Consider the following 16,838-nt stretch of genomic DNA (forward strand, 5'->3'; position numbering starts at 1 on the left):
AGCAGCTGACTATCTGCACGTCGTGGAGCCTGCTGCCATACCTTGTCCTGGGAGGAAACAGCATTACCCTCTAGGGATTCTGTTGGCTTAGGTTTCCAGTAAAGGTAGATAAGGCTGAGGGGTTCTGTGTCTCCGTCATTTACACTGCTGTCTGTCAGAGGGCACAGGACTATTACACAGCTCATTTCACCAATGACAAATTTGAACCCTGATCTCCAGAGGTGAGAAGCCTGTGTAATTGTCCTTCTTACGTTGTCAATTGAAATATTTTTCTTGTGCACAAATGAGCAGCTTGATAATAGAGCTCCCTTTAATCGAATCACCTCCCCCTCCATCCCTAACAGCATTGTAATAATGGAGCTTCATTTCTTATCAAAATGAAACCCCATCATTCATAAGACATTGGAGCATCCAGGTTGTCAGATTTTCCCACCTCCTGAAATGCAGGGATCCTATAAAACTGTTAACAAGCCAAAATGCCAGAAATATATAAGAAGAACATTTTCTGTGAGATCTGGGGAATTCTTTGGAGGAAATCTATTTACTGAAAGAATCAAATAACCTAAACTGTTTTCATGTGCCTACTTGAAGGGAACTAAAAGTGACTATCGTAGTTTTTAATTTCCCCGTTCCTATTAAGGTGCAATTTTCTCTGCACTGTTAAGGACGTCTTTTTCTGGCAGTCCAAATATCACAGCAATGTCTTCTTCATTAAACTGGGCAAAGAGCACTCACTCGTTCTCAAACTGTTAAATGGATATTGGGATTTTTAATGAATGGAACATTTATTTTTGTGCCAGCTCAACTACCAACATTGACATGATTAGCATACATTTTGGCAATTGTTCTAGCACAAGGTGTTAGTAAAATGGGCCTTTTATGTGTAAGCCTAATTTGCTTTTAGCATCCTTTGTTATTCATGTTTTTAGTGTTTTTATGTGAAAGTTTTTTTTTTTAATATGGACGATGCTGACAAAAGAAAGAATTCAAAAATATGACTGACTCCTTATTACTGTTTTAAATATTTTACAGACTCTATGAACATTTAATTTTTGATAAAAACCAGTGCTCCAGTGCTTTTTAAATTAGATAAGATAATTTTTTTATATCAAAGGCTAAATTATTATATATTTGGGAGCTTCAGTATTTAGAGTGCTGCTATTTGCATATGAAGCTACTTTTTTTTTTTAGCAAAGGAAATGTGAGGTAGTTAATGAAATGTAGTTTGTTTTAGCTGGAACATTTATATATTTGAGTAAGAGGAACAGGGAAACAGTAAAAATTCTATTTGGTAAGTGTTAAGTGCCTGTTCTCTGCAAGGCACTGTGCTGTTTCCTTCCTTGGCTGGTACTTCTGCTGCATGAGTGGGATTGGTAGTGAAACTTTCTCAGTTAGCCATTTTATCTACCCCACATTCACAAATAACTTTTACTTCACAATATATGTATCTCCAACTGACTTTGGGTGACAGCCTTAATATATTTCCCATTGCACTTTGGGACAATGTGGCACTGAATTGAGCAAAGACGCAAGCCACCAGAGGATATTATAGGGCTGCTTTGCTTCATTTCTTTTTGTATAGAACTTTTTTCCCCATGTAAGTTACTGGAATCCATTGCTTTTCAGTAACTTGTGTGTAATTTAACTCATATTAAATAAAGGAACAGAAAAAAGAATATTAAAAATTGCTATTGTCATTTTTAAATGCACTTGTCATCCAGAATAGATTCCTTTGTATATAAAGCTCTTTCAGACATATGCACACATCTTCACACATGTAAGGATTGACTATTTTAAAGTGAACTCTATTTTTCAATATGTTTACTTTTAGAATACCACTTTCTTAAGATTTAAATAAGACAAAACTAGAAAATACCTTCAGAAAGCAATTCAATGAATTTTATAGTCAGAAGGGCAACCAAGAAAAAGAAGTTATGAAAATATATAGCTTTAATTTGCAGACATATAAACACTTTTGGTACAATCAGACATAAGATGCTGGAAAGTAAAATGACCCATTTTTAAGCTGATACATTTTCCTTGTTTACACAGATATATTTGCCATAACCCTCATATGAAAGTTTTTTTTTCTCAGCCTGCACGATGAGGTGAAAGGGATTCATCAATGATGAACCTGCTGCTTGCATTGCAAAGGATGTAGTAAAGAATAAATTATTCCAGAAATCTGCCACCAGGATTAAAAGGCAGCTTTTGGCCCTAATCCAAAGCCAAAGAACAAAAGCCAGAAATAGTAGCCAGTTAACCTAAACAACAACAACAACAAGAATAAAGATAATAAGTATCCCATGTGAAATATCAATCCTGAACAGCTAGAATTCCATGTGAATTACCTTCTAAAATTACTAATCTTTTAAAGTAATTTCTTTTTTTCCTCTGACAATTGAAATGGAGAAAGCATGTAAAATCTATTTTCGTAACTCAAATGAGAAGCACAGCAGACAAATTGAGGAAGCACAAAATTTTTTTTTCAACAGCTATGAGACAACTAAGGGCCAAACCATCCCTTTTCATCTGGCTGTTTGGACATGGGCACAATTGTTTCATTTACGATCTCTGCAAGGAAGGGTAAACGCGTCCCCCACCCCCAAAATGGCAAGCAAAATGGTAGAACAAACAGAAAGCTATTGGGAGTTTAGAGGAAGTGAAAAGAACACCATTCAGCAGTTCAGATTTTCATTACATGGCAATGTTTTCTATCCTTGCTGAAAAGAAATTGCACTTCTTGTTAATGCTTTCTCTATCGTACTGTACATGTTATTTTTGTGAGGTAATAAAACATTCTATTTTACCAGTGCATTTCCTCTCCTTTCATTATCATACATCCAAGTAGAACAAAATTTTCATTTATTTTAGATTTATGTATATTTTATGTTCAAAACAATGTATTTAAAATATACTTTGTCATTATTTTCATATACAATACCTGTCATTTACAAGTTCTCAAACACCTTACTGCATAGGAGCAATTGATGCCCTCTGGTGGTTAAAATAACTTCTTAGACTTAAACTTCAATGTCTTACCTTACTCTCTTTGTTCAATGACCTGGCTGATGTGTGAAAGCTGCAAATGATGGAAAGCCGTTTATCAGCAGTACACTAACTGTTAATACTAACTTTTCATTTTAAAAAATGCTGTACACATTTTATAAGACCTGAATTTGAGTTTTATAAAACTTGTAAACAGTTATTTACAATATAATATAATTTATAAATTATGTGTCCTTCATTGGAACTGCCAATCAGCACACCTATGATTATGTCTGTGGCCTGTCGAAGGCCAAACATCTGTCTGAGTTTTTCCCTGGAAACATCAAATATTAGAAATCTCCATTGGTTTCCTCTCTATCATATGTAAATCAAGCTTTCCTTTCAGTGGAATTTGTACTTCCAAATTGTCATTTTCCTGGTGATGCTTTTTCCCCTTCCTTAGGCATATGTATATTCCCATCCCAGTGACTAACGTGATGGACCCCAAACTTATCACAGACAGGGCAACTAGAGTGGGCACACAAGATGCTGATTCCACTTTTCGGTGAGTAGGTTCTATTGCAATTTGTGGTTCTTTTTCCTCAATGCTGATCTCAGGTTCTTTTCTCAGTAGACTCTCAATGTAGCTCTCATTGCTAACAGTGTCATTGACAAATAGATTTACCATGACAGTAGAATGGAGGGGCTCAGGATAACCATGATCACTCACTTTAACCAGCAAGCGGTAGAGCCCATAATCATTCTGCATCAATGTCTCTTCCAAAGTAATGTTACCAGTTTTGGGGTCTATCCTAAAGGATTCAGGCCGAGGACCTCTTCTTCCTATGATGCTATAAGCTATGACAGCATTCATACCAGTGTCTTTGTCAACAGCATAGACTTCTGTAACTGGTGAGCCAGGTAGAGTAGAAGGTAGGACCAATAGATAAGACATATTTGACTGAGGAAACAGGACAAGAGGAGGGTTGTCATTGATGTCAAGAAGAAGTATTGTTATTTTTGCAGTAGAGGAGAGGGCAGGTTCACCCCCATCTACAGCTTCAACCCATAAAATATAGGAACTTTGTTGCTCCCTATCAAGAGAGACTTTTGCTCTCAACATGCCTTTTCCAGTGTCTATGACAAAAATATCACTCTGGTTCATCACCGAAAGGGCAACCCATCCATTTCGTCCTGCATCTGCATCTGTGACACTGATTACTCCAATTTCACCAAACCCTGGGAAATTTTCTGGCACAAAAAAGCTGAAATCTTTGTTGATAAACCTAGGGCTATTGTCATTTTTATCCAACACAGTGATGGCAACTGTAGCTATTGACTCTCGAGGTGGTATCCCAGAGTCAACTGCTTTTACTGTGTACCTGTACTTCTCTTTTTCTTCTCTGTCCAACTGAGTGGACACAGTCAGAATCCCTGTAATCTTGTCTAACAAAAAATATGATGGTGCATCAGGTCCAAGGAAATAAGAAACTTGACCTCTCTCTCCACTGTCAGCATCTATGGCATGCAACTTTGTTAGAAAGGCATTTGGTGCATTATTTTCTTCAATAGATAGTTCTATCAGTGGTTGAGTGAAAACGGGTGCATTGTCATTTTCATCTAGAATCTGTATCTTAATCATCTTTTTAACATGAAATCCCTCAGAGTTCCAGGCCACCACAGTTATTTCATAGAGCTGTTGTGTCTCATAGTCCAAAGACTTTGCAGTTTCTAACAGGTATTCATTATTGTATGGTTGATAGGGAGATAATTTGAATGGTCCATCTCCATCCAGGTAGCAATTCACTTTATATTTATCTTCTGGGTCCCTGATAGTAAAAAATGCAACTGGGGTGTTGATGGGTTCCAGCTCCTTTAAGTAAACAACTCCCTCAACTTCATTAGCAATATAACGAGGAACTATCTCAGGTGGACGGAAAACTACTTTGATGATGGTCACCATAACAGTGATTACAGCTGGAATGCAGCCTGGTCCATTGGCAAGTATAGTGAGTTTATGTAGTCGGAGAACATTACCCCCAATCTTTTTGAAGAGTTTAATGACTCCAGTGATTTCATCCAGGTGGAATAAGTCTTTTGATACCTGTGGAACCTTCTGGCTGTAGGAGTAGGTGATCAGAGCATTGGCACCTAAGTCTCTATCCACAGCCTGGACACCTGCCACAGGAGTGCCCACTGTAGCATTTCCATACACAGTCACATTGATCTGTGAGTCTGTGAAAAGGGGACAATTGTCATTAATATCACTGATGCCAATCGTGAGAGTGGCACTGCCCATGAGAGGTGGAGAGCCACCATCTTCTGCTATGATGATGGTTACATACTGGTCTTGAGTCTCCCTGTCTAATGCCCCCATGACAATTAGGTATGGGGTGCGCTCTCCATTCTCATTCTCCTCAACGTCCAAGGTAAAGACACCATGATAGTCCAAGAGGCGATAGGTCTGAACCCCATTAATGCCCACATCTGGGTCCAGGGCTGGATGTTCAATGGCCAATCGGGTGTTGACAGGTGCATTTTCAGGAACTGATACAGCGATTTGGGACACAGGGAACTGAGGAGCATTATCGTTGATGTCCCGGATGGCAATTTTCACTTTCACAAATCTGAAGTACTCCTGAGGCAGGACCAGTACGTCCAGGAGCAAGACACAAGATTCTGAGGAAGGTGAGGAGGAGATTGAGATGCCATTCCTCCCTCCCCCGCCTCCCCCTCCCCCACCTCCTTCAAGACACAGTGCCTCCCGGTCGATCTCCAGCTCAGAAGTGTGCAGCTCCCCTGAACGGTTGTCTAGGGTCACATACTGACCACCCAGCCCCTGGGACGCCAAACTGAAGGAAAGAGGGGGGTCCCATTCCTCTTCGTGGTGGTGCTGCTGGTGTAATTGCTGGTCTTCTTCACTCCCTGCTGCCACTGCTGCTTCTGCTGATGCTGCCTGGGGGACCAGCTGCAGGTCCTCAGCCAGGCTTCCGATGAGCACTCCTGCCGGTAGCCCCTCGTTCAGGCTGTAGAAGAGCTCCGTGGCTCGACTGTAACTTGCGAAGCAGTTGAAAGGTCCCACGAAGAGGAAAAACAGTAACAGATGCTGGAGGCGAAGAGGAATAGAAAAGACGACACACAGGCACACAGAGAGAAGTATATTGGAGTTAGAGACAAGGGGTTACAGAACCCAGCAGGGATGCAGCTCATTACTCTCACCTGACCACCCTCCTCCCCAAATAACTCAGCCAGGGATGCTTTAGGCACGCAGAGCATCATGCTCAATCTGGTGAAGAGGGTGCATGCTTTATAGGACACAGGCAGAGACAGAATTTGTCTTTACAGCTTCACTCCCCTGTTCGCCTAGTTTCCTCAACCCTTCATTTTCCAAATAACCCAGCAAGCAGCCAGTGCTGTCAAGTGTCCATTTCTGAAAGTCTCACTCATGTGCAACAAGGCAACACCAAAAGGAAGGGAAGGATGGGGGCTGAAAAGGGGAAAGGAAGGTTTGAGAGGTGGATCCGGGAGTCGTTTCTTCCCCCCCCCCCCATTTAAATCCCCAAGCCTCCGGTGCCTCCAATAACATGCCGTGCCATGAAGCATACAAATCCTTTAAAGCAGGAAGGATGAGAGATCCAACACGCAATTCAAATCTAGTTGAAAAGAGGATAGCTCTCCCCACCCTCTCACAAACCCTCACTAATCCTCCTCCCCTGGGGAACTGAAACTAAACACAGAAAAATGATTATGCAAAATAATTTGTCATTTGCAATAGACTAGAAGCTGTTCCCACTGTTGCATGTGCTTCGTCTATAAAGGGCTTAAGGACTGCACCCATTTCTTTTTATGACTCAATCGCGCAATATTTTTGCTTCCAAAATTACCCTCCGTACCGCAAGCCCCTTTTCCCTCCCCCTAATTCCAGTTCATGGCTTTCGTCTTGTGGTAAAGACATTCTCTCAAACTCTTTCCCCCTCCCTCCTCTCCCCAATAGCTCTCATGAAGTTTGGATCAAGCTGGAAGGCTCAGAAAAAAGCAAAGCCTTGGGGCCCGCAACTGCCTGTCTAGAGGTTCCTGGAAGTTGCGCAGGTGGTGGGGCTTCTGAGCCCTCTCACTTACCGGCAGGTTCCTCCGACTGGTGCTGCTCCTGGGACCGTAGAGATGCCCCATATCCGGAGGCTGCTGCCTGTTCCCCGGCCGCCAGCTGACTAGGGTTCGTGAGCGCCTCTCATTCCCTGGGCAGTTCATTCCCAGTGAAACTGCAGTCATTTAGCTACTGATGTGAAAGCAGCAGAAGACACTCCCTCTCCGTTCATGCAAATCACTGGGAGAACTTCAGCCAATAGTCACAGGCACATCAATTAACAAAGGGCTCAAATGGGAGAGAAATGAAAGGCCAGGGCATAGGGAGGACGTTGACATTGTTCCACACTCTGCCCCCTGACCCAGGTACCCAGTGATTCCCTTTCCGCAGGAGCCCGAAGAGGACAACTTGCAGCAGAGACTGCAGCGCGGCTCAGTTGGCAATCACATGGAGCACACTCCTTCTCCTACCTCGTTCCCAGCACCAGTTAGGGAACACTTCCACGGTGTGCGGGGAGGGGGGAGAATCACAGAGAGGTGATGCCACGGCAACAGCTTCACAGTCGCAGACCCAAAGGCTCCTTCGCAGTAACTTTCCTGTTTTCTTCGACAAAGAAGGAGAGGAAGGAGAGAGGAGAGGGGAGAGGAGAGGGGAGAGGAGAGGGAAAAGGAATGACAGAGGGGGAGGGAGAGAGAGAGAGAGAGAGAGAGAGAGAGAGGCAGAGACAGAGACAGAGACAGAGACAGAGACAGAGAGACAGAGAGAGGGCAGTTTTCACTCTCATATATTATGAACCGGAGGACTACTTGTTGCTTGTTGGTACAATGGAAGCAAGGCAAAATGGATAGTTTCTAAAGGTTTAGATGCATGTCTGCTCAGTGGAGAGAGAATTCTTTGGATTCAGTGCTAAAAGAGATGTCAGAGGCGATTAGACTAATCCCCTCATTTTACAGATGAGGAAACTGAGGCCAAAATGGGTTAAGTGATTTCCCCACTCTCACCTAAGTAATTCCAGTAATTTGCCTTTATGTAGTACTTTAAGGTTTGCCAAAAGCTCTGTGCCTCCTATTGAAATTGACCTTCTCTTTTATGGAATAGTGAAAGTCAGCACTAGAATTCTAACTCAGATCTTCAAACTCCAGCTTTTTCTTTACACTGTACCATGTTAGGATTATTCCACCAATTCTACTCCCGTCTGTCCTAATTGCTTCCCCCTCCCCCCAATTTAATGATCTTGTTATCCTGTATTGCTTTAGATAAAATATGAGTTCACAGAGAGCTATGAAGTACTGGGAAGAATACAGAAGGAATGAAGTAGAAAGCAGTCTTGGGACAAAGGGTATCAGTTAATAGTATTTAATATTGTTTTCTAAAACAATTAAATGTTTTTTCCTCTTCCATTTCTGTGAACTGCAAGTACAAAAGAAAAGTTATTGTGTGTAGTAGTTGTGATGGTGTGAGTGTGTGTGTGTGTGTGTGTGTGTGTTGGGGGAGTGGATCATAGGGGAGAAAACTGTCTCCCCAAGATAATTTCCTATCATAAATATTTCCCTTTATCATTGGACCACTAGATTATCTGCTAACTGCACTGAAAATAAAACTTCCAGATTGAGTGACCAGGTAGTTTAATTACTCCCAAGGATAGAACTCTATTACTTAGTGATCATAGATATAGACAGTTTATATCGGTAATATTTCCTATGGATACTTTTCTGTTTTCTTCTTTTGTCCTTTTACATATTCCCTCAAGTGATTGTTTAATTGTGTTCCATCTTCCTGATCCTTCCTTTTAATTTCTATATTCCCAATAGCTAAAAAATTAATTCAAAATATTGGCAACATATTTGAATAAAAATGGCATGGTACTCTGGACAGAGCAGTGGTTCTGAAATCAGTTAATCAGCCAACAAACATTTAAGTGCTTACTGAATGCTAGACACTTTTAGGGGCTAAGGTTACAAAGACAGAAGTGAAACAGTCCCTTCCTTCAGGTACTACCTAATTTCTAATGGGAGAGACAACTGAATACACACATGTACTTACATACATACAATATATGCAAAATTAATACAAGGTCCTTTTGCAAGGGAGTGCATTAGAGACTGGGGAAATCAAGAGGTGTTTCAGATACAAGGTCATACTTGAGCTGTGTCTTGAAAGAAACCCAGAATTCCAAGATGTGATGATATCCAGGCATGGTAAAAGCCCGTGAAAAGTCAATGAGATGGAGGATAGAGTATTTTGTGTGAGGAAGAGTAGGTCCTGGTTTGTGAGGAGGATAGTAATTCCTAAGAAGACCCAAATCAAAAGACCTGGGTTTAAATCCTGCTTATTACTTGTGTGACTGTGACCAAATCATTTAACTTCCTTGGACTTCAGTTTCCTCAACTGTAAAATCTAGGGGTTAGACTGTGTGACTTTATACTCTAGATCAATGATTCTATGAGTACATCATTTCACTAGGATGGGTATCTTATGGGTCATCTCATATACTCTGAAATAATTCCTTAAATAGAAATTTGAGAAGCATGGCTAGTCTGCAAAGTATATATTATTAGTTCTGCCCTCAATCCCCATCTTTTTAAGCTATTACTGGGGGAAGGAAGAGGAGGAAGTTTCAGATCACAAATCCACATCTACCTAAAAAATAACTTCTGAGTCTAAGCAAAGAAACATAGAGCAGCTCTGTAGATAGAATGCAGGCAAAAAACTGACTTCCCATCCCTGCTTGCTCAGCTACTGGTTCCTGCCTTATTGAAGAATTTTTACCATACTTGGTAAATATTTACTTTGGGGTTTTCAGCTGAAATACATCTTACTCGTAAAATCAGTATCATACTTCTTTTTTTTTTCTGAAGTGGGTATAATATATATATTCAACCAACACCTTTAGCTTATAGAAATCTCGGGCACTTGGCCAGAATTAGACAATCAGTTAGTGGTGTGAGTATGAGCAGACTAAACTGGGAATCTCAATTTATTCCAAACCCATCCGGATGCAGCAGCAGCAGGCTGTATTTTCACATCAAGCTCTTTACTCTGTCCAATGGCTTCAGATCACTCATTTTCCTTTGGGTGAGAAGATAGTGGTCTCTTTCTTTGATTTGCCTTTGTTTATGGGGGTAATAGAGAAGAGCTGCATTTAATGAAGACAAAATCTATTTGCTGTGACGTCACTGTGATTATTCTCATAACGGAGTTTGATTTTTCCTGTTTCCCTGGCTAATCCAGCTTTCCCTTTTTCTATTTTGTGGTGGATGCGTCTGGCACAGATGTACATTTTTATAGCTGCTTTTTTCAAAGACGATCTATTGCTCCTCTGGCCACTATTCTCCCAGCTGCTCCCTCCAGAGAACGGGGCTAATGTTCCTGCTTCACTTAGAGAGTTAAGTTGGCAAGCGATTGCACATGCAGGTTCAGCCACTGTTTTGGCTGAGTCTTTCTACAAGGCATCCTGAAGTGCAGAAAAGGCATTCCCTGTCCATCAAAGCATGAGAATTAAACACACATAAACAATGTTCAAAAATGCAAGAAATCTGCTCTGCTTTAAGTCTCCATGGTGACTCCTAGGGCTTTGTACAGAAATTCATCATCTGTGCCCAGTAGACCTTGGCACAGTTTTGGGCAACACCTCATGTGTCAAACTCCAAACTGTTAATTGAGGTACTTGTTATTTTTCCTTCATCGTTCGACAAACTAAGCAGGGTTTCATATAGACTTTAAACTCTAATTGAGCTCAAAAGGGACCAAAATAGCCCCTCTTTCTTATCATGTGCCTTATTGCTGGGCATTGTGAAAATGTTCCAGCATTTTTTTCACCTCCTGACTCAAGCCCTGTGACCTCCCATCTGGTGTCGCATATTACTTTCTAAAGACAATTGGAGAGCTTGTATGCTATTAGTCCCTTGAAAATAATACTTGTGAACTTCTCAGATGTCTCAATTGCTCTGGGCCTGCTTCCCAGGTGTTTTGTAAAAATTGATCTAGAAGAATAATTAGCTTTTTATGCTTCCCAAGCTTGATTTTCTTCAGATGAGGACAGTAGCATGATCTAATTATTTATTAGAGCCCTGATCTGGGACCTGGCTCCTATTCCCAATGCTCTTGTTAATTTGCTATGTGCCTTTAGGCATGTTACTATAGTTCTATACTTCAGTTTTCCCATATATAAAAAATAAAAATATAACATACATAATTACATATAGGAATTCAATGTCTATTTATTCATTTTCAACCATTCATTTATTCATCTATTTGTTTACTTTTCATTTATTTATTCAATAGTATTGAATGAGTGTGACCTTTTGACTGAGTCCAAGTTTCACAGAACAAATCCTTTTATTGAGGGAATTTGTTTTGTGTAGTTTGGATTCAGTCAAAGGACCTAGAGGGCCTCATGTGGCCTTGAGGCCACAGGTTCCCCACCCTTGACTATCCCTATACTTTCATATGATGTGGGGAACTTTTTTGACTGATCTAGATCAGTAGATTTTCTACAATTCATAATCTGAGTGAGTTGCCAAGGCTACTAAGAGATTAGGTGATTGTGGTTACACAGCTAGTAGGTATCAGAAGTATGAACTGAACTCAGATCTTTCCAACTCTAAGGCAACCTTCTATTTGCCATGGCATAATCGTTTATGGAAACCTCACAAATTAATCTTACATGCTTCCTTAACTGGAACAAAGGTAGTACCTTAGGTTTCCAAAGTGCATTTCAATTGCTTAGCTTTTTATATATAATATTTTATGATGACAGTCTGAGTCAGGTAGTAAAAGTATCATGATACAGATTTTATATGTAAGAAATCAGAGGCTCGTTTAAAGGAATAAAACTAGGAAATAACATGGGTGGGTCTCAGGCCTTCTGACTCCAAATCCAGTGAACTTTCTACTGTATCACATTCCTTGTTAGCACAAAACCTGGAACAGAATAAGCACTTAATAAATGCTTTTTCCTTCCTTCCTCTAGTATACATACATACACACATATATAAATATATATGTCAATATGTATAAACACACACATATATAAATATATGTACATACATATATACACATATATAGATCTTAAAAAAATTATTCAAGATGTCTTTCATTTTGTTATTGGCATTTATGAGTTCGTGAAAGTGATCACAGTTTTCATTAAGGCAATCCAATCTTTATATCTTTATTAGATTTCTAAAATTCTTGGTTAAGATTCACCAATTTTTGGTAATGATTTCCTATAAATTATGAGTAATCTCAAAGTCAACACTTAAAATTTCCATCTATTAATATATTAAGGTCTATTAAATGACTTCTATTTGTTTATATGTGTAATTTATTGTTACTAAATACATGTTTTGGGGCAGCTAGGTGGTGCAGTGGATAGAACACCAGCTCTGGAGTCAAGAGAACCTGAGTTCAAATCCGGCCTCAGATACATAACACTTACTAGCTGTGTGACTCTGGGCAAGTCACTTAACACCAACTGCCTCACCAAAAAGATGAAAAACTAAATATATATTTTGGTGTAAAACAGTTATTGTATTTATTTCAAAGCTATTTTAAGATTAACATGATCTTAACAAAGAAATGTTCCATTGATTTTGATATCCCTCCCTATTTTCAAACGACCTATGTTTTCCAAATTTAGATTAATTTATGCTAACTTCAGTTTCATTATTTTCCAGAAATTTGGTCCTCTGGTTGCTTCATACCACCCATGTGGGGATTGAGCCCCCTTGCTTTGGCTTCATTTGCTTGCCTTCACAGTCCTAACTCTACTCAGTCATTTAAAAAACATCCTCTCCTTCTACCCTTTAATCCTTTGTTCCCTGATTTTTTTTATTTTCCCCAGCCCAAATTCACCGCTACCATTTGCTCTCTTTAGCTGTAATCCTGAGTTGCAGGTCCCTGCTGGAGGAAGCCATCGTTATCATTTTGGTTTGGATATTTTTGTAAACCTTGAATTGACTCCCTATTTTACTCCCTAAGAGCTGCTCCAGACTTCCTCCCCTCTTCTCAAATTCCCCATTCCATTTAGTCCCTCTCTCTTAGCTAATGATCTCACCCACTACTTTAACGAGAAGATTGAGGCCATTTCACTGTGAGCTTTCTAATCTTTTCTTTGTGCCTCAAAAAAAAAAAACAAAAAACAGTTTTCACCTATCTTTACAGCCTGTGTCTAATCTGAGAGGATAAAATGCCTCTAGAGCTGTAAGGTGTGCCCAGGATCCCTGGGCCTTCCTATCTTCCTTCAGCTGAAATCTCCTATATGTTGTCTCCCCCTATTCTAATGTAAACTTCTTGCTGGCACAGATTGTCTTGATTTTTCATTGCTACTCCTAGTGCTTTGCATGAGGTTTTGTACATAGTAAGCCCATAATAAATGCTTTTTCCTTTGACCATTTCCTTTTTCTCTCTCATTTTTAATGTATCCTTCTTTACTGATTATGTTTTCTCTGCTTACAAACAGCCATAGGGATCCCCTATCCTTAAAGATAAAAAAAAGCAAATATTTTCCATCAACTCTGATATGGATGGATCCACAATCCACCCATCATCCTAGCTCTCTGCCCTCCCATTCCCTATTCTGCTTCTACAAAATATAATCTCCATTCTCTGTCTCTACTCCATGTACTTTTCAAACCCTTTTCTATCTCCTTTGCATTCAAATTACTCCATTAAAACTGATCTCACAAAGGTCATTGAGGATCTCTTTATTTCCGATCAAGTACACCTTCCTATGTGCTCATCCTCCTTAACTATCCTATAGCATTTGATAATATTGACATTCCCTTCCTTCACATTCCCTAACCGAAAATAGCTATTTCAAACATTCTTTCCTAGCCTCAAGCCCTTTCCCCCTCTCTATTCCTATCATCTTGCTCTCAGCAGAGAAACTTGCCCCCTGTTTTCCTAATAAAATTGAAACTACTCCTCATGAATTCAATCTTCTCACCTTCTCCCTGACTTACAACCCTTTTCATTGTTCCCTATTCCCTCAATTTCGTCCAATCACTGAAGTAGTCAGAAGGAAGAAGTTCCTAAATCTTGTTCTTGTAAACTCATTACTAGCTGTTTCCTCTGGAAAGTTGCCCCGTTGACTATTTCTTTTCTCTCATTTGAAAAATCTTCTTATCTCGTAACAAATGTCTTATAGCCTACAAACAGGCTCACGTTTTGACCCATCAAAACAAACAAACAAAAACAACCAACCAAACAGGAACTAAAAACAAAAAAGAAAGCAATACCCAAGTGCTTGACACTTTCACCTTCTTAACCTACTGTCCTCTCCTCTCGACTAAAATTTAAAAAAAAGAGAAACTACACTAATTACCTCTATTTCCTCACTCTCATTCACTTCTCAAACCCTTGAAATCTTGCTTCCCCCACCATTTGAATGAAACTGTTGACTTTTTCAGTCTCTCAGTTGACAAGTATTTATTAAGTACCTGTACTGTACTAATTTACTCTCATGGAACTGACATTCAAATGGAGAAGAAAACATAGGGACAAATAAGTGTATGTGTAATATATTCAAAATGAATGTAAGGTTGTTTTAGGAAAGAGTGAACTAGAAGTTGGAGGATCAAAAATGCGTTTGTGATAGGAGACACTTGAGCTGACTCTTGAAGGAAAGTGGAAATTCTGAGAGGTTGAAGTGAGGAGGAGGCCCATAGGAAACCAGTCTCAAGGGTTATGAATAATTTCTTTATTTCTTTTTTTTTCTTAGGCAATTGAGGTTAAGTGACTTGCCCAGGGTCACAAAGCTAGTAAGTGTCAAGTGTTTGGTCTGAGGCCGGATTTGATCTCAGGTCCTCCTGACTTCAGGGCTGGTGCTCTATTCACTGCACCACCTAGCTGCGCCTGAATAATTTCTTAAGTGTTAAATCTGATACCTTATTCTCTGTGTTCATTTTAGTTTACTTCTTTGCAACTTCCAACATTGTAGGCCACTTATGGGTTACTCTTGACTTTTGTCACATTGATCTCTCCTGGTTCTCCTCTTTCCTGTCTGATGAATTCCTCTCAGTTTTTTTTTTTTTTTCTGTTCATTCATCTTCCTCACTTTAGGTATTTCCTAAGGTTCTATCCCTTTGCAGTATCTGTTCCTTCCATATACCCTCATTTGGCAATCTAATTAATTCTTATGTTTTAAATTATCAACTTTACGTAGATGACTCCTCCACCTATTTTTATAGCCCTATCTGGCCTTTCCTTTAAGTACCAACTTCCAGATTTTTAACTGCCTGATGAATAGTTCTGCCTGGATATTCACAGATTCAACATATCCAAATCCAAATTCATTATCTTTTTTTTTTTTTCTTTGCTAGGCAATAGGGTTAAGTGACATGCCCAGGGTCACATAGTTGAATTCATTATCTTTCCCTCAATTTGTTCCTCTCTCAAATTCCCCAAATTTGTTGATAGTCTTACTCCAGGCTTACCTCTGAGTCATTGTTAATTTTTCTTCCTTCTTCAAACGACACATCCAATCAATTGCCAAACACCATTGATTCTTCCATGGTGATATCTCTTAAATACATTTCCTTCTTTCTATTAACACTGGCCTTTTTTGCAAGTTCCCAATTCAGACCATTTTAATATCTTTTAAATATTTTCTCTTTCTTCAGTCTATTCTCTTTCCATTCTTTTTCACATAACTAAAAAATAATATTATTTTTTAAATGATATTTTATTTACCCCCATTTACATGTAAAACAATTTTAACATTTAAAAAAAAGATCCAAATTCTAACCCTCTTTCCTCTCCCTGCTCCTTGAGATGGTAAGCAATCTGAGAGGTTATACATGTGCAATCATGTAAAACATTTCCATATGAGTCATTTTGTGGAAAAAAACTTGAATGAAAGAAAGTGAAAAATAGTAGGCTTCAGTCTGTATTCAGATGCCATCAGTTGTTTCTCTGGAAGCAGATAGCATTTTCCATCATGAGTCCTTTGGAATTATCTTAGATCATTGTATTGCTGAGAATAGCTAAGTCATTCATAGTTCTTCATCATATAATATTGCTGTTACTGTGTACAACATTCTCATGGTTCTGCTCACTTCACTCTGTATCAGTTCACAAAATAGTATTCTTAATGCATGTATCTGACTATGTCATTTTTTAGTGGTTCCTTTACCTGTAGTACAAAAGACAAAATTATTACCCTGATATTTGTCTCCTTACCTTCAGTCTTTGCCCTACCTTTCCAAACATATTTAGCTTTGCTTCCTTTGACATATTTTATTCTCTAGGTATACTATATTATCAGATGATCCTTGTTATATCTTGCCATCAGTGCATTCATATAGGTCATCTCCAATATCTGGTATGCATTACCTTCACATTTCTACCTGTTGAAATCTTTCTGTGCCTTCAAGGTTCAATTCAGATGGTATCTCCTTCATGAAACCGTCCCTAATCCCCACATATAAAATAATTTTCTGCCTTTAGATTATACCTTTTTTTCTGAATCTCTCCTTTGTCCTTATCACATTCTATTTGTAACAATTATTTCAATATCTGCATTTCCCCTATTTGGTTGTAAGTCCTCAATAACATGAAATTAGTCATTTGTCTTTCTATCACTATCAGCTAGTGCAGTGTCTTGTATAATATAAGGACTTAATAAATGTTTGCTTATTTTGATTTATTGAGACAGTAGATATGATACTTAAAAATAATGAAAGATGTTGACATAAGAAATTTGCATCTGTTATCCATAAATGTCATTTAAATAAGTAGCAACATTATTAATTCATACAAATTTTAA

The 16,838-nt window shown here is 39.0% G+C and overlaps 1 protein-coding gene across 1 annotated transcript; it reads right to left on the reverse strand.

Annotated features, from left to right (window-relative positions):
- Positions 1-1,953: 1,953 nt before the first annotated feature.
- PCDH20 (protocadherin 20) lies at positions 1,954-7,327 on the reverse strand. Its single transcript, XM_027846177.1, has 2 exons — positions 7,108-7,327; positions 1,954-6,094 (listed from the first exon to the last, which is right to left on the reverse strand). The coding sequence occupies exons 1-2, from the start codon at positions 7,255-7,257 to the stop codon at positions 3,332-3,334; spliced, it is 2,913 nt and encodes a 970-aa protein (XP_027701978.1). The 5' UTR covers positions 7,258-7,327; the 3' UTR covers positions 1,954-3,331.
- Positions 7,328-16,838: the final 9,511 nt, after the last annotated feature.

The sequence above is a fragment of the Vombatus ursinus genome, unplaced genomic scaffold (genome assembly GCF_900497805.2).
Source record: "Vombatus ursinus unplaced genomic scaffold, bare-nosed wombat genome assembly UNPS02015089.1, whole genome shotgun sequence".
NCBI classification, from domain to species: domain Eukaryota; kingdom Metazoa; phylum Chordata; class Mammalia; order Diprotodontia; family Vombatidae; genus Vombatus; species Vombatus ursinus.

What these genes read in the sequence shown, in the direction of transcription:
- PCDH20 (XM_027846177.1), bottom strand. Translation starts at nt 7,257, where the DNA reads ATGACTGCAGTTTCACTGGGAATGAACTGCCCAGGGAATGAGAGGCGC. An exon ending in CCAGTCGGAGGAACCTGCCG is followed by an intron (nt 6,095 to 7,107) that starts GTAAGTGAGAGG and finishes CTTCGCCTCCAG; the next exon opens with CATCTGTTACTGTTTTTCCT.